This window comes from Hesperophylax consimilis, chromosome 10 (assembly GCF_061612785.1).
Source record: "Hesperophylax consimilis isolate HC1 chromosome 10, BYU_Hcon_1.0, whole genome shotgun sequence".
Lineage (NCBI taxonomy): Eukaryota > Metazoa > Arthropoda > Insecta > Trichoptera > Limnephilidae > Hesperophylax > Hesperophylax consimilis.
This window is the reverse complement of record NC_142845.1, coordinates 17060786-17085178: the sequence shown is the minus strand read 5'-3', so window position 1 is coordinate 17085178 and position 24393 is coordinate 17060786. Positions and strand designations below refer to the sequence as shown.

At 33.7% G+C, this 24393-nt stretch overlaps 2 protein-coding genes and 1 long non-coding RNA gene across 4 annotated transcripts in view; 2 read left to right on the top strand and 1 right to left on the bottom strand.

The window, feature by feature from the left end:
• Window positions 1-24393, bottom strand: part of RhoGAP1A (Rho GTPase activating protein at 1A) — an 80620-nt gene that overhangs the window by 26323 nt on the left and 29904 nt on the right. Inside the window, exons 6-8 of the mRNA XM_089636654.1 lie at window positions 22926-23067; window positions 22041-22239; window positions 106-219 (exon numbers count right to left, since the gene is read on the bottom strand). Of these exons, the coding sequence (XP_089492780.1) occupies window positions 106-219; window positions 22041-22239; window positions 22926-23067 (455 nt within the window). The remainder of the gene's footprint in view (window positions 1-105; window positions 220-22040; window positions 22240-22925; window positions 23068-24393) is intronic.
• LOC149420379 (uncharacterized) lies at window positions 11643-19504 on the top strand. 2 transcript variants are annotated; one of them, XR_016302724.1, is made up of 2 exons: window positions 11643-11776; window positions 13851-14281. It is a non-coding gene; the product is annotated as an uncharacterized LOC149420379 (long non-coding RNA). The 2 variants fall into 2 exon arrangements; XR_016302725.1 differs by lacking the exon at window positions 13851-14281 and adding an exon at window positions 19056-19504 and having other exon boundaries at window positions 11649-11776.
• Window positions 12546-13815, top strand: LOC149420380 (uncharacterized; the record flags this gene model as incomplete). Its single annotated transcript, XM_089636293.1, has 1 exon — window positions 12546-13815. A coding segment is annotated over one exon (612 nt), but the record flags the coding sequence as incomplete, so codon positions are not given.

Sequence of the window (24393 nt, the reverse complement as noted above, 5' to 3'; positions counted from 1 at the left end):
CCTTAAAAAAAACTTTTTTTTTAACCTTGTAATGCCTCACAGTCCATGCGTATAAAAACAATCACTACAGCGGTTAAAGGATAAGGAAATGGGTGTTTGAATTACCTTTTCCATCACATAGAGGCACTCCACGTAGACCGTCTCGCTTTCGATGATGCTGGAAACAATACACCTGTGCATAGTCAGCCTCTCTGCTTCCACATTGTTACCAGCACTTTCCTGAAACAACAAGAATTTCATCATGTAATGAGGATAACTAAGTTTAGCTTTGAACATTCCCATTGCCAACAGGGGTAAGCAAAATCACTGCCCACTAGCTTAAATATTAAATATTAAATTTATCATATTGGTATTTTATTGTATTCCTACAAAACCTATAAGCATAGCTTTATTTATTTATTTATTTTAAGAAACAAATAGTTTATATAATACATACAAAGATTGGATATAAATAGGAGGTTGAACAAGGTTACGCCAAAAAAGTTTCATGCTAATGTTGGTTAGAGATAATGAGGTGTTCACGAAACATACAATATTACTCACATACAGTTTCACCTTCTCAAACCTACCTTCAACACAACATATTATAGTTAAAGGTTTGAAATATATCATCTACAAATATAAATAATTATGTGAACACTGTAAATTATATAGAAATAAATAAAAAAATAAAATAAAAAAAAGATAGGAGTTTTATTTTGCTTTAAAACTAATAATAAGGTAAAGGGAAGAGGAGTATAGAATAAGAGGATGACATGCGTGGGGTATCTCAATGACCCCTAACGGTTACACAAATTTGTTTTGCAACTTTCATGTCGAAGGTTAATGAAGGTTAATCCGTAATAAAAGACATTCGCACAGGTCGCAGTTGACTCAAACAACACAAATATAGGATTAAGTGTATCGGCGCATTTGTATACACTCCCGACAGGGATGTCCTTGCCAAATGTCACCGAGAGACAGCCCTTTGTTTTACTTACTCTTAACTATTGTTATCAGTGAGAAAAGAACAGCAAGTATTTACAATTACTATTAAAAAAAACATAAATTTTTTTATAAGAGCTGAGTTTTATTTTTATGATGGCACAACTTAAAGAAAACCCTTTTATGATGTAGGTATAGTATTTATTTATATAATATTACATAATTAAAGTTTTTTTTGAATAGCGATCGGTGTATGAAATGTGGCAATTAATGAAAAAAACCTGATTATGGTACTTCGGTGTGCAAACATTGCTGAAATATTTAAATATTTTTTGTTTTTGTTAGATAAATAAATCTGTGATATATTAATGTTTAAATATTACAACTCGATATTAGTTACATAGGCACAAATAAGCTCACAAGTATGAATATGATTGTTTTTCCGATTCATAAAAAATTAATAATAAAGATTATTATTTCAGATTTTCACGGCCAAAAGTATTTTTGTTATTTGTTTTTGGGGTGTTATGCCGTGTTGCGCTAACTCCTTCTTTAGCCAACGTTTCGGCCCTGATGATGGACACTGCAATGCTGTCCGAAACGTTGGCTAAAGAAGGAGTTAGTGCAACACGGCATAACACCCCAAAAACAAATAAAAAAAATAATAAAGATTGTTTCTCCGATTTATAAAAAATTAATAGTAAAGATTGTTTTTCCAATTTATAAAAAAATAACAACAAAGATTGTTTTTCCGATTAATAAAAAAATTATAATAAAGATTGTTTTTCCGATTTATAAAAAAATTATAATAAATATTGTTTTTCTGATTCATAAAAAAATAATAATAAAGATTGTTTTTCCGATTTTTATTTTCTAAGGTTTATTAAAAACGTTAAATTGTAAAAATTTCTGTGGTTTAGAATATACGATTACGAAGTAAAACAAATGTTGAATACCTTGGTATTCATTCCTTTTAAAAAAATATCATGCAATTGACCCATTTCGATTGTTAAAAGAAACACGAAAAAATACGAATATTTCCGTTCCTTAAAAAAAATATCATGGAATTGGCCCATTTCGAATGTTAAAAGAAACAAGAAAAAATGACGAATATTTCCGTTCCTTAAAAAAAATATCATGCAATTGGCCCATTTCGAATGTTAAAAGAAACACGAAAAAATGACGAATATTTCCGTTCCTTAAAAAAAAAATATCATGCAACTAGCCCATTTCGAATGTTAAAAGAAACACCAAAAAATTACGAATATTTCCGTTCCTTAAAAAAAATATCATGCAATTGGCCCATTTCGAATGTTAAAAGAAACACGAAAAATTACGAATATTTCCGTTCCTTAAAAAAAAATATCATACAATTGGCCCATTTCGAATGTTAAAAGAAACATGAAAAAATTACGAATATTTCCGTTCCTTAAAAAAATATCATGCAATTGGCCCATTTCGAATGTTAAAAGAAACACGAAACTATTACGAATATTTCCGTTCCTTAAAAAAAAATATCATGCAATTGGCCCATTTCGAATGTTAAAAGAAACACGAAAAATTACGAATATTTCCGTTCCTTAAAAAAAAATATCATGCAATTGGCCCATTTCGAATGTTAAAAGAAACACGAAAAAAATGACGAATTATTATTGTCGACTTCGAAGCCACGTTTTTGACAGCATGTCGAAGATAGATAAAATTAAAAAACGAAATGCCATTAGTTAATTGATTTCAAAACAAATAATCTGCTACCTAATGAGAATTCCACTTATAAAGCGTTTTTAAAACATACTTATGGCATAAACGCATTCCAAGATTATAGAAATATTAAATATTATTATGTACCTTTTATCATTTTTAGCTAACGGTGTGCTCATCATTACGTAAAAAAAGTTATCGAAATATTTTTCCATCGCTTTTGGTCATTAAGATAACATAAACCTTCCCTAAATCGGGATGTAAAATCGCACCGGCTCCAGGGAGTTGTAATAATTGATAATCACATAAAAATGCGGGAATACTAATATGATACTATTATAAACCGAAGAAGAATTTTACTGAATTTTTCGAAACTAGATTTCGGTAAAATTTGACTTGCGACTACCACACTCAATACGCATAATTACCATAAACAATGTTTTTTTTTTTAAGAAACTAACGACATAATAACCTATTTTAGTAAATAGGTTTTTAGTTTTGCTTCAATTAAAAGCCTAAAATCCTATGGTATTCTTAATAATAACAACAATAATAATAATGGCCACCAAACAAAAGACGTAAAAATAAAACAAAATACCTACGAAATTGCACTATTTTTCATCTCCGACAACAATGATGAGTATTAAAAATGGTAGTAGGAAAAAAATAACAAAAAAAATAAAGGTGGAAACAGTTTTTTCTACGGCAAGGATAATGCGCATTGATTGTAGGGGTTCGTTTGTTCTCAAGATACAAAAAAACAACTTGATTATTGCTTTCGTAAACCATTTGAGTACTTTTACAGTTATCACTATATCCATTCATCTATTTTAGGGAAACAAAAGAATTCCTCGAGCACAGAAATCTCAGGAATGTGGACCTAAAAGATAATGCCATACCTGATGGAGATACCTCAATGACGCTTGCATAAAGCTGTATATTGCGTGTAACATTGTTGTGTATATTAAACATTATGCCCTATCAATGAAGGAATAATATACTCACTGCTCAAAATAACTGCAATTGAATGTGGGAAAAGTGGATTGGGCGGTCTAAACCCATGTAGACAGGGACCTTCCGCTTATTTCGAAGGTCAAGTGGGCAAAATTTCATCAATCTCAGAATAAAACTGTAGATTTGTATAATAAACAAAGCCACCCAGCCCGACCGCCCGCCACGAACACTCTTCTTCATGTATACACGGTGTCCGGAAACTCGTAGGACGAGCAGTGACATCGGCTATCTCTAATAGAATAGCTAATCTTTCATTCGCAAGTTCATACAATTCGCTGGGTCATTTTATTAATGTCCCCGGCTTTGGCATCTCTTATCCCTATGCGCGCCATAGAATAAACGAGATGGCACTATGTATTTCGTCTAAGTAAAATTTAGGTACCGAAGAAAGCTTAGGGACGCTTAGGTCATGGCCGTGAGGGAGACAGCACGATGAATATTATATGTTTTAAAGAGATGGTGATATAAACATATGCCGGTTTTTCATTTTACGCGCTGATATCCTAAAACAACTTTTTACGATCTGAGCATTTCGTTTTATTTTTCATCTATGCTTCGACGGATTTTAAAAGAAATTAAACCGATAATATTATCCTTCGCGACCGATTTAAAAAAAATGACAATAAAGAAATCCATATTCGGACTCTATTTATACGAAAACGAAAGTTCAAATAGATCGAATGTGAAATTATATTCACCAGATTCGCACATGTAGTACGAGTTTCCGGACACCGTGTATAGAAGATAGCAGCTAATCATAAATAAGCGATATTGACACGAACAAATTAAAAACAACCGAAATTGAAATTTTCAAAACAAAAATGTAGGTATTAAAGCCAGAATAAAAAAACAAAATAGAAGTAAGACTTTTTCAATACGATTTTCATAAATGCGTCATAATAAATTGGTTTCCAATTCATTTATCAAACAATATGTCGACATCGACATGGACACAAATGATAAAAAAAGCGGAAATTTTGTGTAAAAAAATCTACACGAAGAAAACTTAATGATATATAAAATAGTGCTAATTTATAAAAAATCTGATCAAATTATTCGTATTCCTTTTAAAACGGGACGGTAGACCTTCAACGAATGAATTGACAGGTTTCCTAAATGTCGGTAAATCACGAATAAATTATAAGGACCTAGGAACACGTGTTCATAAAAATTATAATATTTCAACATTTCGTCATTATGTTTATCAGGAACAGGACACCGGCAGTGTTCCGATATATTCTGAAGAAACTAATATTTTACTGGGAAATGGATTGCAATCACATTTTCAACAGGATTAATGAACTACTGTTAATTTATTAAAAATCTGGTCAAATTATTCGTTTTCCTGTTAAAAATGGGACTGCAGGACTATAAGGAATGAATTGAAAGAGTTCCTAACAAAGTATCAGTCAAAAGCGAGTGTTTTATAAGGACGGCGAAACACGTGTTCATACAAATACTGAAATTGATATTGACGTACTGATATTGTTGCGTTCCGTAAATAACAGGTGTTCTCGATAAATTCTGAATGACTAACATTTTATCATGAAGTTGGCACAGTGTCACTTTTTTAACACGATCATTTTTCTCCGTGTAGGCACAAAAATCGGAAATTCGAAAAGCAAGAAGAAAAATCAAACAAAAGTATGAACATTTCGGATAATTTTAGAAGCGGAAAATGAATGACACGGCATGCTAATAATCCCCATTATATCGAGTCATATTATTCATATTTCGGAAAATTTGTCACACCTCGTTTGAGCGCGTTATTTGGCATTTAAAATATCTGTTTTTCTTCTTAAAAAGGATAATGATGGTAATTATTAAACACAGGAGTATACTTATTCAGATTCGATCCACTTTTGGGATAAATACGATATTTTAAATAATAAAAGGTATTTTGGTGGTGGTATTGCTGGAGGGATGTCCACTACTTGTAAACAGTATCTAAATAAACATTGCGGTGACCATAAGTTTGGTTTATGCTAAGACTGTCTGATATTGTTTCTGGCCCTTCCTTACAGCGGTGAAATTTGTAAAAGTTGTTGCACACTACCTGAATGATTTTCTCTCTAAGCTACCGGGTTTTCCAATAAGAGGTGTTATTTTGATATTCAATAGTAAAAGATCAACGGTTTCGTTGCTTGTGTGGCTCGTAGCGCCGTCTTGTTGAAAGTAAACGTTGTCCAGATCAATACCATCCAATTCTGGCCATAAAAAATCATTAATCATCTCTCGATAGCGCAATCCATTCACCGTAACTGTTGCTCCAGCCTCATTTTCGAAAAAGTAAGGTCCAATGACTCCGCCGGACCATAAATCGCACCAAACAGTCACTCGTTGAGGATAGAGAGGCTTTTCAACAATAACTCTTGGGTTTTCCGAGCCCCAGATGCGACAATTTTGCTTGTTGACGAAGCCACCGAGGTGGAAATGGGCCTCATCACTCAAGATGATTTGCATTTGATTCACTCAAGTGAATTTTAATAATTTCAATGCGTTGTTGAAGCGTGTATCGTTCCATTTTTTATTAATGGCGTAGTTTCTACTTGTCAAATGTCAAAAAATGACAGCTTCAAAAGTAACATCTACCGAAATAGCGGGCTATTCAAAATAACACCTCTTATTGGAAAACCCTGTATATTCCTCCATGGTTGTGATCCTACAACCGGGTAACAAAGCACTGTATGTAGGCGACATATTACGCTATACGCAGCATTTATTTATTTATTAAAAAACATGACATATTACATATTACAGTGATCTTTGGCTGTCCAACTAGGAGATTACCTGTTTTAGGACAGTCAGAAATAGGCATATTTATTAAAAACGATTCATGTTTAGTCTAGTGCAAGGCTGCCCAACCCCAGGCCCGCGGGCCACATTGTGGCCCGCGAACGAATTATAAGTGGCCCGCGTGAACCATTTTCAAAAAACCCGCCAATTTGAAAAAGTGTCGCCGAAAAATCTAACCTCTTGAACTTACTTTTTAAACAAAAATACATCGGTTTTTGATATAATATTTTTTGCGTCCGAAATGGAATCTTGTAGCCACCCCCCCGCCCATGGAATTCGAAAAATTGTTGTGGGGAATCACATATGATGTTTTTGGGTGTGGGGAATTTTTCTCAGCGAAGGTCCGTAACAAACCCCCCCCCCATGCTTTCAAATATTTTGTGGGGAGCACTTATTTTGATTTTTTTTGTGGGGAATTATGTTTTGTAGAAATTCTCTAACAACCCCCCCCCCCCATGCAAATAAGAACTGTAAGTATTCAGTGGCCCGCCAGTGATTTTTAAATCGTCAATTTGGCCCAACTGTTAAAAAGGTTGGGCAGCCTTGGTCTAGTGTATTGACTTTTACTTAGTTATTGCACTTTATAAATAATATGAAAAGTTTTCTTGGTTGATATAAGAAGTTGCTAACTTGTATTTTAAATAATATAAACGTAGCATGGCTTGGACTATTTCGTTTGCCATACACTACCAATGGGAATTGTATAGCAAGCGATTTGCCTAAATAGGTCAAGCCACGCAAATATAGCGCGCTTATAGCGTGGTCTGTCACAGGCTTAAAGCGCAAAAAAAAAATATATATATTAAGTTTTGCTACATTATCACAACAATATACTTTTAAATATGTACATATATTGAATTTCGATTTATTTTCTTGATTGATTGAATGAATGAAATAGAATCTTTGGAATGAAAATTAACCCACTTCCCGACGTCTGGTCGAGCTGATCCGCAGATAGACTCGTTAAAAATGACAATGCATTTTATCAACTGGTGGAACTCATGCACACAAGCATTTTTCTGAAATTGGATACCATTATAATAAAAAAATTAAAGCAGTACAAAATAAATGTCGGTACTATCCAAGGTTCCATGATAACTCAACACAGTGACAATTCAACCCACTTTTAAAAAGTGATATAAAGTAATTAGAAACGATGAATAATTTTTTTTAACCTAACCTAACCTACTTAACCCAGTTAATAATGTTTTTGTTTCATCACTTTCCATGACTTCATATAACTTTTTAAAGATGTGATGAATTATCATTGTGATGATTTATCCGGTTACCACTATCCAACCAAGACGGACTCCGTGGTCGAGGGTAAGGCTCTCGACTAGCAAGCTGGAGGTCGCGGCTTCATGCGCAAGTTAATTTTATTTGATTATGTTGTGTTATTTCACAAATTTACTCATTTAAAATAATATACAACATATTTGCGGCACGTTCCAGAGTAGAAGATACTCTCAGTATCGCCCTGGTATAAGACCACCATTCAGAATTGAAACATTGCTTGAAATGACTTTAACCGTGTTTGGTGACCAGATCTGAATAGCCAGGTACTTCCACCTAAGCCACCTGTTTTTCCCACACACGATGAGTTCAGGTTTGGCGCGGGGCTTTGCCGACAAGCCGAATAGCTATTGCTCTGTGTGTTAATTTTAGACTAGAGACACATTACGCTTTACGCATCATGGCAAGCCATAGGCCAAGGCCTATTTCAGCATATCGCTCGCCATACAGTACTAATAGGAGCGTATGGTGAGCGATATGTTGAAATAGAACAAGCCACGATATATAGCGCGCTTAAGCGTGGTCTGTCACAGGCTTTATGGGGCTGATAGATTACGCTATATGCATCATGGCTTGGCGTATTTCAACATTGCTCGCCATACAATTTCAATAGGAAATGGCGAGCGAAATGCTGATATAGGCCAAGCCACGATAATATAGCGCGCTTATAGCGTGGTCTGTCACAGGCAAAGATATAAGAAGAACGAGATATGTTATGTTGTCCGTCGGACCGTAGGCTGAGTACTACCTAATTAGGGTACTTTGAACGGTATCGGGACGTGTACGCACAGAAATCTGTTCTATGTATTAGTGCGGCTACCTTAGCGTAAGCGAAGGTGTGCAGTAGTATTGGTGAACAAAACCGGCGACACTCGGCAAAACAATTCCACACAGTACGAACTGCTCATAGCACATCTCGTTCTTCTAATATCTTTGGTCACAGGCTTTAAAATATCGTCGCTGAGTTTTAGATATTTTGCGATCTATAGCTTAGATCTTCGGTTGAATCTCAGATTTCGTAGTAATTTTACAAGAATTTAACCGTTAGTGAGGGGGGGGGGGGTAATTTTCAAACTGACGAAGAAAGGGCAAAAAGATTCAAAGAGACAAGACGCTTTTCCAGCTTGCAGAAATTATAACATTTATATCGATTGTAAATATGTATATATTAAAAAAAGAACAATACCGTCGTTATCATCTGTTTTAGATGCGGTAAATAAATACAGTAAATCATGCTTTCAAAGGAAGAGACAGCTCAACAAAAAATATGCAAAATAAATGCCAATAAACTGATGAAATAATATAACAAGATGCTATGACGAAATGCTAACAAATTCACGTGCACCTCGGTCTCGTACGCACGACATTATTAATTATTATAAAATATTCCAAGTAAGGTTTGATTCAGTTTTACAGATAATACATTATTAGTGTTTGTGGAATACTCATTGTTACAATGTGTACCAAGATGTTTGAATAGGTATCGGCGAATCCATTTATTTGCTCCTAACAGATGTTTTTGAAAAGATAGAGGAAAATTAAACGCCTGTTATTTCTTATTAATTCAGTTTCACGTGAGTAATCGCGGTAATTAGAAATTCAGACGTTTAGTTGTCTACGTTAGTGACAAATTAAATACCTCACCTATTAATCATACCATTAAGTTTAAGTTTAGACTAATTATATTTCGAATTCGAAATTGAATACTTTTTATGTGTTGACTAGTTTATCAATAAAAAATGATCTTTAAGCATTTCTATTCTTATCCACTGAGCAACATGGGCCGGATCGTCCTTTTCTTTTTACGAAATTCTAATAAGCAGTCTTAAAAGGACGACCAGAGACCGTTCATACGGCATTATCTCTAACCGCGCGTAGTCAACAGCAAAAACTATTCGAATAAGAAGGCTTAAAAGGACGACCAGAGACCGTTCATACGGTATTATCAAAAACCGCGCGTAGTCAACAGCAAAACTATTCGAATAAGCAGGCTTAAAAGGACGACCAGAGACCGTTCATACGGCATTATCTTTAACTGCGCGTAGTCAACAGCAAAGCTATTCGAATAAGCAGGCATAAAAGAACGACCAGAGGCCGTTCATACGCCATTATCTCTAACCGCGCGTAGTCAATAGTAAAGCTATTCGAATAAGCAGGCCTAAAAGGACGACCAGAGACAGTTCATACGGCATTATCTATAACTGCGCGTAGTCAACAGCAAAACTATTCGAATAAGCAGACTTAAAAGGACGACCAGAGACAGTTCATACGGCATTATCTATAACTGCGCGTAGTCAACAGCAAAGCTATTCGAATAAGCAGGCATAAAAGAACGACCAGAGGCCGTTCATACGCCATTATCTCTAACCGCGCGTAGTCAATAGTAAAGCTATTCGAATAAGCAGGCCTAAAAGGACGACCAGAGACAGTTCATACGGCATTATCTATAACTGCGCGTAGTCAACAGCAAAACTATTCGAATAAGCAGACTTAAAAGGACGACCAGAGACAGTTCATACGGCATTATCTATAACTGCGCGTAGTCAACAGCAAAGCTATTCGAATAAGCAGGCATAAAAGAACGACCAGAGGCCGTTCATACGCCATTATCTCTAACCGCGCGTAGTCAATAGTAAAGCTATTCGAATAAGCAGGCCTAAAAGGACGACCAGAGACAGTTCATACGGCATTATCTATAACTGCGCGTAGTCAACAGCAAAACTATTCGAATAAGCAGACTTAAAAGGACGACCAGAGACAGTTCATACGGCATTATCTATAACTGCGCGTAGTCAACAGCAAAACTATTCGAATAAGCAGGCTTAAAAGGACGACCAGAGACCGTTCATACGGCATTGTCTCAAACCGCGCGTAGTCAACAGCAAAAATAAGTTCCCACAAACTCCTTAGAGGTGTATTCTTATAATAAACATAGTTTGAAGGTTCCCCATTCCATCTGATCTATAATAAGAAAGACAAACATTCCCGGGTTACGAATAACCTAACCTAACCTAACAATAATTTGAAACTGACCTACCACCACAGTAAGCGGCAAATGTTGCTTGTGTAACGATGGAGGGCTTAGCCAGTCGAGGAAATAAACTCACGATGCCTGGGTGGGACCCAAACGCGATGCTAACTGACTGGTCAGACCACTATTCTCCAGGGAGCCACGAAGCAACAATTAACTCGCGTAAATCTTTAAAATAAAACTCCGGATTACGACGAGAAATAGCTAAAATGTATTGTGTAATTAAGTTTGGATCAAGGGGTATGATATTCGGGGTATTGAAAAAAAAACAACGAAATGAAAACTAAATCAGATAAAATAGTCAATATAACTTATCTCTTTAAAAAGTCACAAGCATAAATAAATATTTCCTTTTATTACTCTTGTGCAAATTCGGATGTTAGGATTTTTTCGTGTTTTGTTTATCTCAAAAATCTGAACCTTTTCAAATTACGTCATCTGTAAATAAGTACCAATTTTATAAAGTCTTGTTTAATCTAAGCAAAGAATTTGGTATTAAGGTAATTAAATCTTACATTTAATTTACTACTATAACAGGCTTCCGACGATTTCATTTTTGGTTTTTATTTTATACATTCAATTTTAAAAAATAAAAAGATTGTTTAGTAATAATATTATTAAATATATAAAAGAAAAAAAATCGACAGGTTAAATTGGACAAAATTTACAAATATGGTTGCTATGAAGCTGTCGCAAAGATTTGATCTTCAAAATTAGAAGGTAAGAGCCAAAATATTCGCCATTTAAAAAATTTTATGATTATAAATTCTAAAACTTTTTTTATTATTTTTTTCGACAGAAATCATGGTCACCTCAACAGTGTCAACAGCTACACGAGTCTCTCTCCAATATAAAACCAGGTAAACCTGCCAAGGAAATCATTCGCCACAGAAGCTTGTTCTAGTACAGACGTCTATTCCAGTGAAAAGTAAACCAAATCAGCCAAAATGAAGGGTCTTTTCGTTTTCGTCTTCCTCGCCGTGATCGCAGCATCAGTTGCCCTCCCATCCACAAGAAGTAAGTTCCTCAACTAATATAAATATATTGAATTGCTAATTAAACCCGCCTAAAAATGCTTTAATGCTTTGTTCGAGTTTCGATTCATGTTTTTTTCTGAAAATAATTTCGTTTTATCATTTTGGTTATCGAATGTTTACTGCTTCTTATTTCGGATTTTGCCAATGTTTCAGATAGCCTCGCAGTGTTCATTATCAAGTTAGATGGACACTTCAAGGCTTTCCGATATATGGGTTAAAAATGAGAAAGGAACGCAACACCCCGTTAAATTTTAGTACGGAATTTTATTTAATCACAGCGAAAAATACGATTTATATCGCACATTTTCGCTAGTAGCTACTAAACGGCGTTAGTGTACCTAGGTTAGCCTACTAACCTAGATTACCTTTTTTATGTTGAAAAAAATCGTATTCTCCTAGAATTTAGAAATAAAATCATCATACCCAAGTATGATCAATAAAAGCACAAATTCAGATGAATGTTTAATTCTTTCTTGGCTATTATTATTGTTTTAAAATTAGTATAAAAAGTTTTAAATTTTTAAACTTCTATTTAAATAATAGGATTTTATCAAAGTTTTCTCAATTTAAGCGTGTCATTTTATGTGAACATAATTGTTTTTTGTGTGTTTGGGTTTTTGGTTGTGGGCTGTGTGACAAATACCTAAATTTTAAATAATAATTGACAGAATCATTTTTAATTTTACCCCAGTATTGGTTTTACTGATGCTTAAAAAGGACTAAAGTTAGATTTCCTCAAAAATCAATAATTATCACCAGACATTTGCTGTACATGTTTAAATTTTTCATCACAAAATAACATTCATTACTCATCTTTCATCTCAGCGGTAGAGGAGAATACAGAAGGCAAAGGTTTTGCATCGTCTTTCTGGGATTGGATTACGTATCCGTTCACAGGATGGGGCGGACAGGCTCAGGAAGTACTCGAAGTACCACAAACACTCACAATAATAACGCCGATCATTCAACAAAACAACAATAAGACACAACCCGGAGATGTACAGACACCGGCAGGAGTACCACAGGGTCCCCAACCTGGTCCTGCAGTAGATACTGCGGCCAATGAATCACAAAATCTACCAAATGAGGTTGAAGTTAAGCCTAAGTCAGCTCGACTTGAAGGTGTAAAGGAGCCTAAAGTGACTGTTATTTGCAACGAGCAGACTTGCTCTACAACTGAATGCCCAGTTGATGGGAGTGAGTGCAAAGTAACTAGCTGTAATATTTACGACACCAATATGAAGGGAGAGTGCCAGCAGTTTGCACATCTCCAAATGTCTACAACAATCCGTACGGATAAATCCGATACGACAATCGCACCATCGAAAGAGGTAGCATTTTTATTAATAACTGACAAATAAAATTGTAAACTGCATGTTTTATAACAGAATGATATGGCTGTTTGAAAATTTCACAAAACTTCGTCAGGTTTTCCTTAAGCGATAACTTGGTAACGCATGCTTTTATCAGTGAATTCGTTAGTTGTTTTCAACGGGTTACACAAATAATTATTGAAATATCTTTGGACTATTTCATTCACATTTTATAAATGATGACTTTCATCTCCAAGTAAGTATATCACAATGTTTAATTACTATTGCTTTTTCACTAGATGCCGCCGAGGACAGTGTAAGACTCAATGCATAGCTACCGCTTTTGACACCAAAGAAGACTTTCACACTCACACATATAATAAAAGTGTGACAGACATACACCAATACAACACACTGAAAAAAGGAGGAACTACACCTAACCCGCTTATTAATATTTAACTGCTTTTCACATTTGGAGACAACACAAACAGGAGATGCTTAACTTTAACTGTTTTTTTTTATTAGAGTTTAATACCACAAATTGCTTTTATGCCAAAAAAGGCATCCCTTTTAATAAATGAAAGTCTAACCTGCTTGTATTTTGCTTTCGCTTTTTTTTCTATTGGAGTGAAACACTATTTTGACATAGCTTGAACACCACAAACTGCTTGCTTTGCATTCTCTTCAGAGAGATTCTCATATCGATGTCACCTTTTTAAATTGAAACTGTTCCAATCGCAGCAAAGAGGCAAGTGGAACTTCCCTTAGAACCCTTCAAGCTGGTGCCCAATATCCTGCCGTCGGTGGACGTGGCAGGTATGGTGAAAGGCAACGGCATGACCAGTAGCTCCAGCTGCGACGACAAACAGTGCATCCGCAAAGAGTGTGTCGCCAACAAGTGCGTCAAGCAGAAGTGCGACCTCAACATGCAGAACTGTGTTCCATTCAACGAAGAGCAATAACTACACTAAGAAGGTTCTTTCAACTAACTTCAAGTATTATTTGATTCTTCTTTGGCCTATTACAATTGTACTCCTTGGATACTAGCTTTGATGTATTTATTATACATAATTATAAATTATTATTACATAACAGTTGTTCAAATGTACATTATTTAAACAATTTGAATGTATACTGTATTAAATTAGATTAAAATAAATGTTCAAAAATTATGTTTTCTTTAAATTCTTACGCCCTAATGAACCAAAAAAACCCCTCACATACAATTAATACATAATTACCATTTAATCCCCTTAGTGTATAAAAACAATTCTGAAAACTGGAAGCATTATTTCACATTGAATAACAATCATCATCCAATGTGGTCTAACAAAGGTCAGTCATTTTGGTATTATTTGTTCTGGCTTAATTATTTATTCTTCACTTTTGTGTTAACTAATGATATTATTTAACCCCTAGATTAATTAGAACATAAAAATTAACCTTTCCAATGATAAAAACGCATTATAATAATAATAATGAGTTTATTCCGGAAAGTGGGGAGTTTTGTGCAATCCCACACATCCCATAAAACATATGCAGAAAAAAAAAATTAATGATTATATACAATAATTATTTACTAAATAATGCTCATTTTTTAAGTGTTCCAATGACAATATAGAAGCAAAATCTTAAATCTATACATGGGGAACATACACATATTAAGTCCTATTATATAGGCCCTGATAACATTACAGATTATTTATGGGAGATATTTCTCCCAGCCCTAAGATTTAATATATGATTTAAACAGTGTTAGAAAGAGAGAACACAATGTTTTGTATTTGATTTTAAATTTTTACCATTGAAGCTCTCGAAAAAATTTAAATAATTGTATGAAAAAATATTTAGAATTTGAAAAATATTGGTCAAGGTTTGCAAATTGTGTAATAAATATTTTTACATAAAACGAAACAAAAGTGAAGTGAGAATAATTTTTATAATACCTTTGTCTAATTAAATATGTTTTTTTAGTTTTGTGTAAAGTGGAAACTACAGTAAAAAAACCACCGGTAAGCGACATTAAAAAATATTATCTATATTTGCATTCAAAATTTTTAATATTTTTAACTGCACATATCGATTTGTAATACTAAAAATCTGAAAGACTCTTTAAATTATTTTGAAATACGTTAAAAAACAGCAAATCTATTTGAAATTGAATGTCAAGCGGGAATATTTGATGATATGATATTATTTTGTTGAGACCCGAAGTTAAGTTCAATGTGTACTAAAATATTGACTTGAAAAAACACACAAATTTTGTGACTTATGTGTATGTTCCCTCGGTACATAGATACAACAATAGCATTCAATGAATACAGCACAAATTTGTGATTACACCTAATGTGTAATCAAAAATTTTCCCACTGTGGGGCGTACGCCCCACCGGACGGGCATAACGCCTCAGAGGTGGGTCACCACACTTCAGAGATGAGACACGTAGGCATTCCACAAATAAAGGGGAATACTCATCGGTCATACAAAAAATTTTTAGCACCATAACCGATTTATTCATTAAAAAACGAAATCGATTGGATATAACTAATAGAGGGGACCTAAGACTGAAATTAAATAAGTTAGATCCGGACATATAATTTCTTTGTAGCAAGCGTAACTGAATTTAATAATGAATTAGGCGTCAAGATATGTGTGTGTTTGTACTAAATTTCAATTATAACTTGTGTTTTATTATTGTTTTAATTTTTATTTTATTCTACTTAATTACATTTTCAATTTGTGTTTTGTAAAAATTTCAGTTATAATATATGTATTAGAATAGGTTTTATTTAATTTCATTAGGGGTTCATATGTTTACAAACATATTACAATATTATTTGAAAATTAACCTGCTGTTTAATTAAAAGAAAATGCCGGTGGGGCATCTGACTTTTGAAAAGACTATGGTGGGGCATGGCATAAAGAAGGCTGGGAAACACTGGTCTAAATGCTATGAAAACCTATTGAAATTTTTGACATTGATAAAATATATGTATATTTTTTAATGACAAAGTGTTCAGACATTTAAATCAGAAGATTAGCACAGATTAACAACAAACAAAAAATAAAACGAGAGAGGTTAAAGCTTATTTTTAGGCGTTAAGTTGCACTTTTTCCATTCTCCTTACTCAAGGATAAAGACAATGATCCAATTTCTTATCCCGTGAATAAGGAGATAATGCAGCACGACTAGTGATGAATATTTCCCAATTTAACATAAATTCAACAAAGTCAGGAATTTATTTCCCAATCTAATATAAATTCAACAAAGTCAGGAATTCATTTCCTAATCTATTATAAATTCAACAAAGTTGGGAATTTATTTCCCAATCTAATATAAATTCAACAAAGTCGGGATATGTTTCCCAATCTAATATAAATTCAACCAAGTCAGGAATTTCTTTGTCAGTAAGAAAGTCATTCCATACCTATTTTTGATAGTAATGTATTATATAGAAAGATTTAACAATAAAAAAAATAGGTTTTCAATTTTTCCAAAAATGACAAAATTGTATCTCGTGACGTGACACGAGAAACAATTCAGTACAATCCATAATCCGAATGGGTGTGCTGCAGTACTGCCACGTAAGTTATTGTATGTACCATGACACGCTACACGCTTATCGGCCGGCCGCAAATTTCAACATTTTGACGGCTTTTATCGGTGGTATTATTTGGTATTTTCATAAAATTCTAAAAGTTCGGTGATCAGCATGCCCTAATTAATATGATACATTTCTAAATAACACGTAATTTTATCATAGGAGACAACCTCGATGGTTTGTCTGGGGATTTTACGATATAGATGAAAATTCGCGCAATATTCCCCGTTTCAAAATAAATTCCCGGGAATTTACCCATCACTAAGCATGACACCCATAAATGAACCAACATAAGATTATTGACAATGAAAATCTTAAAACATATCCAATCCTTGACTGACAAAGACTGAAGAAGAAGAACAAAAGTGACGTTAAGTTTATTTTTATTTCCTACAAGCTGACAGACCAGAAAAACAAAGAGTGAAGGAAATTGACAATCCAAAATATGTCCACATGGTGACCGGATAAATCATCACAATGATAATTCATCACGTCTTTAAAAAGTTAGGTATATAAAGTCATGGAAAGTGATGAAACAAAAACTTTATTAACTGGGTTAAGTAGGTTAGGTTAGGTTAGGTTTAAAAATTTTTTTCATCGTTTTTAATGACTATATCACTTTTTAAAAGTGTGTTGAATTGTCACTGTGTTGAGCTATCATGGAACCGTCTACATTGTTCATAAGCGTACATCGTGACAAGTAAGTTAATATGAAAAATTAAGTCTTTAATATTCTAAACAGACTTTGGTCACATATTCACTGCATTGAAAGTGTGAACAATCAAACTACTTCAACTAACGGCATTGCGCTTGTAAACTGATGTAAATAACTTCAATCTTGAGAAACATCATTATGTATTTTACGTATACACAGTGTCCGGAAGCTAGTGGTGCAAACGGGAAACTGGTGAATCTACATCACATAGAGAACCCAAAAAAACTTTATTTCGATCTGAGCATTTAAAATTTTTTTAAATTTTAAAATTGTAACTCTAGTTTCTGGACACCGTGTATAACTTAATTTCAAACGAAGTTATGTAAACTCATTATGACAAATCCTGTCATTTCAAACAAAGTCACATAAAATGGTATTAATACTGGTCCAGTAATCCAAATAATGAAATAACTTCAATTAAAATCCCGTCATGTAAAATATCATCACAATAAGTCGTGTTATTATTATTGTAATGAAAAACCGTAAAATAACAAAACTGTGGACCAAAAATCACAACATTTTTGAAGGTATTTTAAATGCTCTATATTTTTCTTCATTTTGAAGATATCATAAAAACAAATACCTTTTTGGAAACTAGATAAACTTAGCTTTTAGATTTATGTAGCTCTAAAATAGTCTAATATTTAAAAATACCAATATTTTAATTTCAAACATGAAAAAAGATGAAAAAAAAACCTTAACACAAATATTTAGAATCAAAACATCGAAAAATTTCAGAGAAATAAAGAAACAAAAAACACAAATCTGTATTAAAAAAAAATTGCAAGAAAACTGTCACTTGACTTTTTATCTTGTTCATATAATTAAAAATGATTAAATATATATTATAATGACAATTCCCAGAGAATAGTAAAAAAATCAAACATTTTGGATCCATTTTGTCATCAATATAAACATTGATTTTTTAAACTTTGTATTTACCTAAACATTTATATTAAACAACATCACTTTCATAGAAATTTTATTTAATTCACGCGGTAAAAGTCAATTAAGAACTAATAAGTAGGAAATAACAGCGCCCTTGAGGTGATTTTGCACAAAAACAGCACAATATTCAAATCATCCAAATATTATTATTTTTATTTATTGTTCCAATCTTGCCTTTTCAGATAAGATGAAACTATATTATTCACAATATGACATTATTAATGGATTAAAACCTGACAAAAATAACACAAATAATAATAAATATATTGAATTATACTAACACAGTAGTGAATTGTTCATTAGAATAGAAATTATTACCCAAAACATGACTTTAACAACATTTAACAGAAACACTGTAATTCGCGGGGAAACTGACGTTCATTCGCGTAAGTCTGAAAATTGTAATGTTGTTATTGGTAATAATCTTTACACAGTGTGTAATAAAAACACCGTTTAACGATTGGGAAGTGGTTTTTCTTTAGTAAGGCTGTTAATGTGTAAACTGTTTATTAGATTCACTAATGTTTCAAATACGGGTGTTTTCATGCGCGAGGGTAATTGGGAACATAGTTGTGTGAAATTACACTGACTTTAAGTCAGATCAACCATGTCAGGTAAAATCGATGTAATACGAAAATGTCATAAAATGCATTGTATCACGTAATTCTTATTTCATCACAGCCAAATGGTCAGTGAGCAAAGTGGACGGACCCAAATACCGCAACGTGGATGTGGACGGCATGGTCTCCGGAGGCGGCTCTTCGAGCAGCACCAGCTGTGATGACGATGTCTGCATCCGCAAGGAGTGCAACAACGGCAAGTGCGTCGAGTTCAAGTGCGACGTCAACTCTAAGAATTGCGTCCCCTTCAAGAAGGGAAGCAAGCGAGGATAAAAATGGAACTAAATCCAACAATCTTCTGATTCTGACCTGACATTTCTCCACTGGTTTTTGATGTATTCCATTCAACGAATTAATCATTTTTAGACAACTTTTGCGTAGTTTAGTTAGTGCATTTTTTATTTATCCTCAGTAGTTTGATTATATAATTTGAACATATTGCTTTCTATCTTTATAGATATAATTTATTAAATCACACAATACTTTGAATAAAACTTTATAAACATAAAATGAATGTTTTAATGCCATTTCATGCTAAATAGACAAAATCGAAATTCAATAGTAGAATTACGATTTTGTTTTATTAGAATGAATGAAATGGAATCTTGAAAGTTGAAATTAACCCGATTCCCGACATCCGATCGAGCCAATTTAAAATATATATTTTTTCAACACATCTATTAATGAAAATAGATTTATTAGAGTAAAAAAACTTAGTTTTTTAAGGTTTGATTTTTTAATGTGATAAATTACGAATAACACGAATTACGAAGGACATGAAAACTTTCCCGTTACATTGGAAATATTATTTTATTCACTCAAAATGACAAAACCAGGTAAACAAAATGTACCAACAAGATGTAAAGATAAATTAAAAATTTGATCGTGCAATTTTATTTATACATATGCAGTTGTATTTACTGATGGCAAATAAATTTACATACTAGACGATATTCTACAGCTCGTTCACAATCAGCAGCCTCCAAAGACTAAGTTCTTGAGAGTCACACGATCCTATTTAGGATTACGAAACTATGCATACTAAAAATTCTAATTTTGGATGTGACTCTGTCTTTCTGTAACTCCGGTATTCAAAAAAGTAATTTTAAATCATTTACAATAAAATATTTTACAATGAAACAAGAATATAATATATTATATATGATGTACCCCCTTAATTAAGTTAAGCTTGTGGTTTTAAATAATTGTAGCTTTGGAAAGTGTCATTTTCAAAATTGGAACGAATATGTTAAGAAGATCAGACTATCCGTGATTTTTCACAGGTCTGCGCTAGGTATCTATACACGGTGTCCGGAAACTCGTAGTACAAGCGGGAAACTGGAGAATCTACACCACATGGGGAACCCAAATAAACATCATAAAGTTTTTTGATTTGAGCATTTTCACAAAAAAAAAAAAAACAAAAAAAAATATTTTTCGGCTATTTTAGGGTTAAAGTTTTTTCTGGTGTTTAGGGTTGAACAACAGATGTTTTAACCCTGCAGAGCAGAAATATTTTATGATTACACCGGATTAAATGAAGGGTGATTTCAAAATAATGCTTCAAATCCGAGTTTCTTCATTTGTTTTACTTTCAAATAGTTTTAATTAGTTGGGTACTTTGATCTTCAGTAATAATTTATAAGAATTTGATTAAAAAAAAAAAAAAAAAAATCAACTTCTAACTCGATTTACTCGATAACGAAAGCTCAAATCAAAAAAAAATATACTACAAAATCGACTCCAAATGTGATGTAGATTCACCAGTTTCCCGCTTGTACTATGAGTTTCCGGACACCCTGTATAAATAAAAATGTAAATGATCATTTGTTCAAAATCTTAAATCTCGGAAAGTTCTTCACTGATTGGTTTGAAATTTTGACATAACGTTGCATTCGCATACGGATGTTTTTATATACCTATATTATAGATGTCACTTGTAACTGATAAAAACATACTTTTTGTTTAAATATTGAAGACAATATTAGTGATTTTTAAACGAAAAACTGAAACAGAAAAATCAGAAAAGGAAACGGTCACATCTGGGACTCGAACCCAGGACCCTTGTCTTTCCGGGACAATGCTCTGAGCATTGTCCCGGAAAGACAAGGGTCCTGGGTTCGAGTCCCAGATGTGACCGTTTCCTTTTCTGATTTTTCTGTTTCAGTTTTTCGTTTAAAAATCACTAATATTGTCTTCAATATTTAAATATTACAATTTGAGGTTTTACTCAATTAAGTTATTCCGAAAAATTAATACTTTTTGTTACCTGTGACAGGTAAAAATATGGTAAGTTTTTAGATTTTCACGGGCAAAAGCATTTTTGTTGTTTGTTTTTGGGGTGTTATGCCGTGTTGCGCTAAAGAAGGAGTTAGCGCAACACGGCATAACACCCCAAAAACAAACAACAAAAAAGGTAAAAATATGTTTAAAAAAAAACAGAGCCATCTGTTGGACAAACATGCTCTATCGAAAAAGAATGCCAACTGTGCCCTATTGTTTCTCTTTATGCACAGAAAAAATGAGGCACAGCAACGCATGGCGGGGTACAGCTAGTAAATAATAAATATCAAAAGGTGAACTCGGCGACAAGAACCAAATACCGGGAGCACAGTAAGTTCATAGGGTAAATTGAATTAATTTCCACAGTGGTGCTAATGTCACAATTATACAAAATAATTAGAAACATCACGCATGAATGAACCTGGTGATAGGAACAAAATACCAGGAGCACAGAAAAATGATTGGGTATTTTCATTTGGTTATTTTGTACAATCATTTGTACAAAAATCAGGTTTAAAATGACAATTTTCCGTGATTATTCACGTTGCATTCGTGATGTTATAATACAGTTGTTGTCATAATAGTCGTCACATAATGTGATGATGTTATTCATATAAAATTATTCTCAAATACCTTGGATGACAGTAGAAAATACATTTTCGGATACCTGGGTTGAGGTTTGTTAAATGGGGATTAATAAACGAATAAACATTGTTTAATAAAATGACAATATTAGAACAATAAAATAATTGGTAATACTCACTTGGTGCTGAAACTTCCTCGGGGTGAATGGTACATGGGAAGAACCCTCGGGGTCTGTGCTGATGCTTCTTAAGAGAAGGGGGGGCACCAGCCCCGAGGTGGCCACTCCGCCACTGACCTCTGCGGGATCAGGTTCTCCGTCACCCTCGCTGTCCGCCGAGCCTGCGCTGCGCTGGGTGTCGGTGCGACCAACACCACGTCTGGGAACAACATAATATTCGGTGATTAATATTTTGGTGAAAATTTTACACAGTGGAGTATTTTTACAAAAATGTGTGGAAGGTTTAAACTTTATTATTAAGATATAAAGCGCACATTCCGAAACGGTTCCAACTAGTCGGTAAGACAGCTACATATATTCATGAATAAAAATGAACTTGTCATTTTGGCGTCAAATAGAAAATGACACATTTTAAATCTATTGCATAACATAAAAATACCTTCATTATCGTAATTTTTTTCGAGAAAAAAAAACAACATTGAAAATACCCTATTCTTCTATGGAGAACTTTCCCTCCTTTACAGATAGATTGTAGTGTTTGCAACATACTGTGCTTGTCCTATCGGTATTTAAATGGAAAGTATTACCAAGAACTAGCAACACTGATCCCCTCGGCACTGCTGCATAGCACTGGGTTAACGTAATTAACATTTGCCAAATGAGAATGGGTCGTTTTTGCGACTCATTCATCATTTGCACAACAACTTTGCTGTAGAATGATATGCCGGCATCTATGTTTCATCCATCCTACAACACTGGTCTCTCCAAGGCCTGGAGATGGCTAGCAACAATAAGGATACTTCAACGAAGCAATTGGTCACGATTTTCTAGGATAAAAAGGGCATAGAAATGTATCTAAAGTAATGAATTAGAAAAGTAGCTCACTGTATAAAGTAATCAATGTTGACATAGTTGGAGTTATTCCCGGGCGACTCGGGGGGGTCAGCGTGGGCAAGGGGGGCCCTCGCAGCCATAGGTAAGGTACTGGAGTTGCTGGATACATCGTCAGTACTGGAACTTGTGCCCCCTGAAACATACAGCTTTGTTAGTCACCATAAACATGATAGGAAAGAGAAGATTAGTAGCAACAGAGGGGACAGAACGCTAAATATATACATACATACAGTCCTCAAGGGTGGAGTTGAATAAGTTAGCTGTTTGCGGCAATGAAGTATTTATTGAAAAGTTGTGGTTTTGTTCACTAGTAGTCCTGTAAAAACTATACATACCATCATGTCCAAAAAAGTCTAATTTTCTCTAATTTAATAAATCAAAACAAAAATTTCCTCTGAAATCATAAGCTTTGTAAGTAGGTACTTAAATATCTGCCTACTTAATTACAAACCATATACATATATTCTATGCAATGTTTTTAGAATTTCAAATAAGGAATTATACATGCACTATAGCCAGGATCTCACCTGATCTATGAAATGATCGTGAGAACAGGCTTTTTCATGGAATAGAAACCCAAAGTTGAATGGACTTCAAATTTAATTCTATAAACTGACCATACAGACTTATAGACTAGATCAGGTGAGAATGAGCCATATTTCAATGACAATTCTTTATTCAAACTTTCTTCAGGCCATAATATTGAAAAACTGCGAATAAGAAAGGCCGTCTGTTTCAACAGAATGCTAAATCGTGAGCTAAGTTAAAAATTTAACTGTCAGTTAAAGTAACAAGGATGTTAAATCGGACCGCGCGCTGTTTCAAGTGCCTTTATGCAAAAGTAACAGTTACTAGTGTGGCCAGTCTAAAAAGCAGAATATTCCTCGAAATTACGTGGAAAAACGCACGGCATTATTTTTTGGTACGGCCACACCGAAGATTAAATATGATCTCTGCTGTCAAAATATAGAAGTTTGTTGTGCGTCATTATAACCTCTTCTGACTTCTTGTTTGTTGTTGTGTTCGAATTTTTTATTTCAGAATTTAATTTTTACTTACATGATGAAGATCGATTTATAGTTTTAGGAATAATTTCTTGAGAGCATTGGAGGGGCTAGTTTCCTTTGATTAATAATTCCAACCAAACTTTGTAAAAAATAGTTATATATTTATTACATAGTTTCTTTTCAATTATAATCAGTGGCGGTTTTCTCTAAAGTGCGTTTGTGCGGCGAACCCCCATTAAAAAGATGAGAAAATAAAACAAACTTGTTTTATAATAATATAAGCACATTATAGATAGCACGCTATTAAAATTTCGCCTTCAAAACCCGCGCCACCGAAAAATACGATACATATTCCAAGTATGTGCGAGTTGTAATCCGCGCCAAACTCTTCATACAAAAGAATTTTAGCCGGTACAGACCCTATGACGGTGACATATACAAAATTTGGTCTT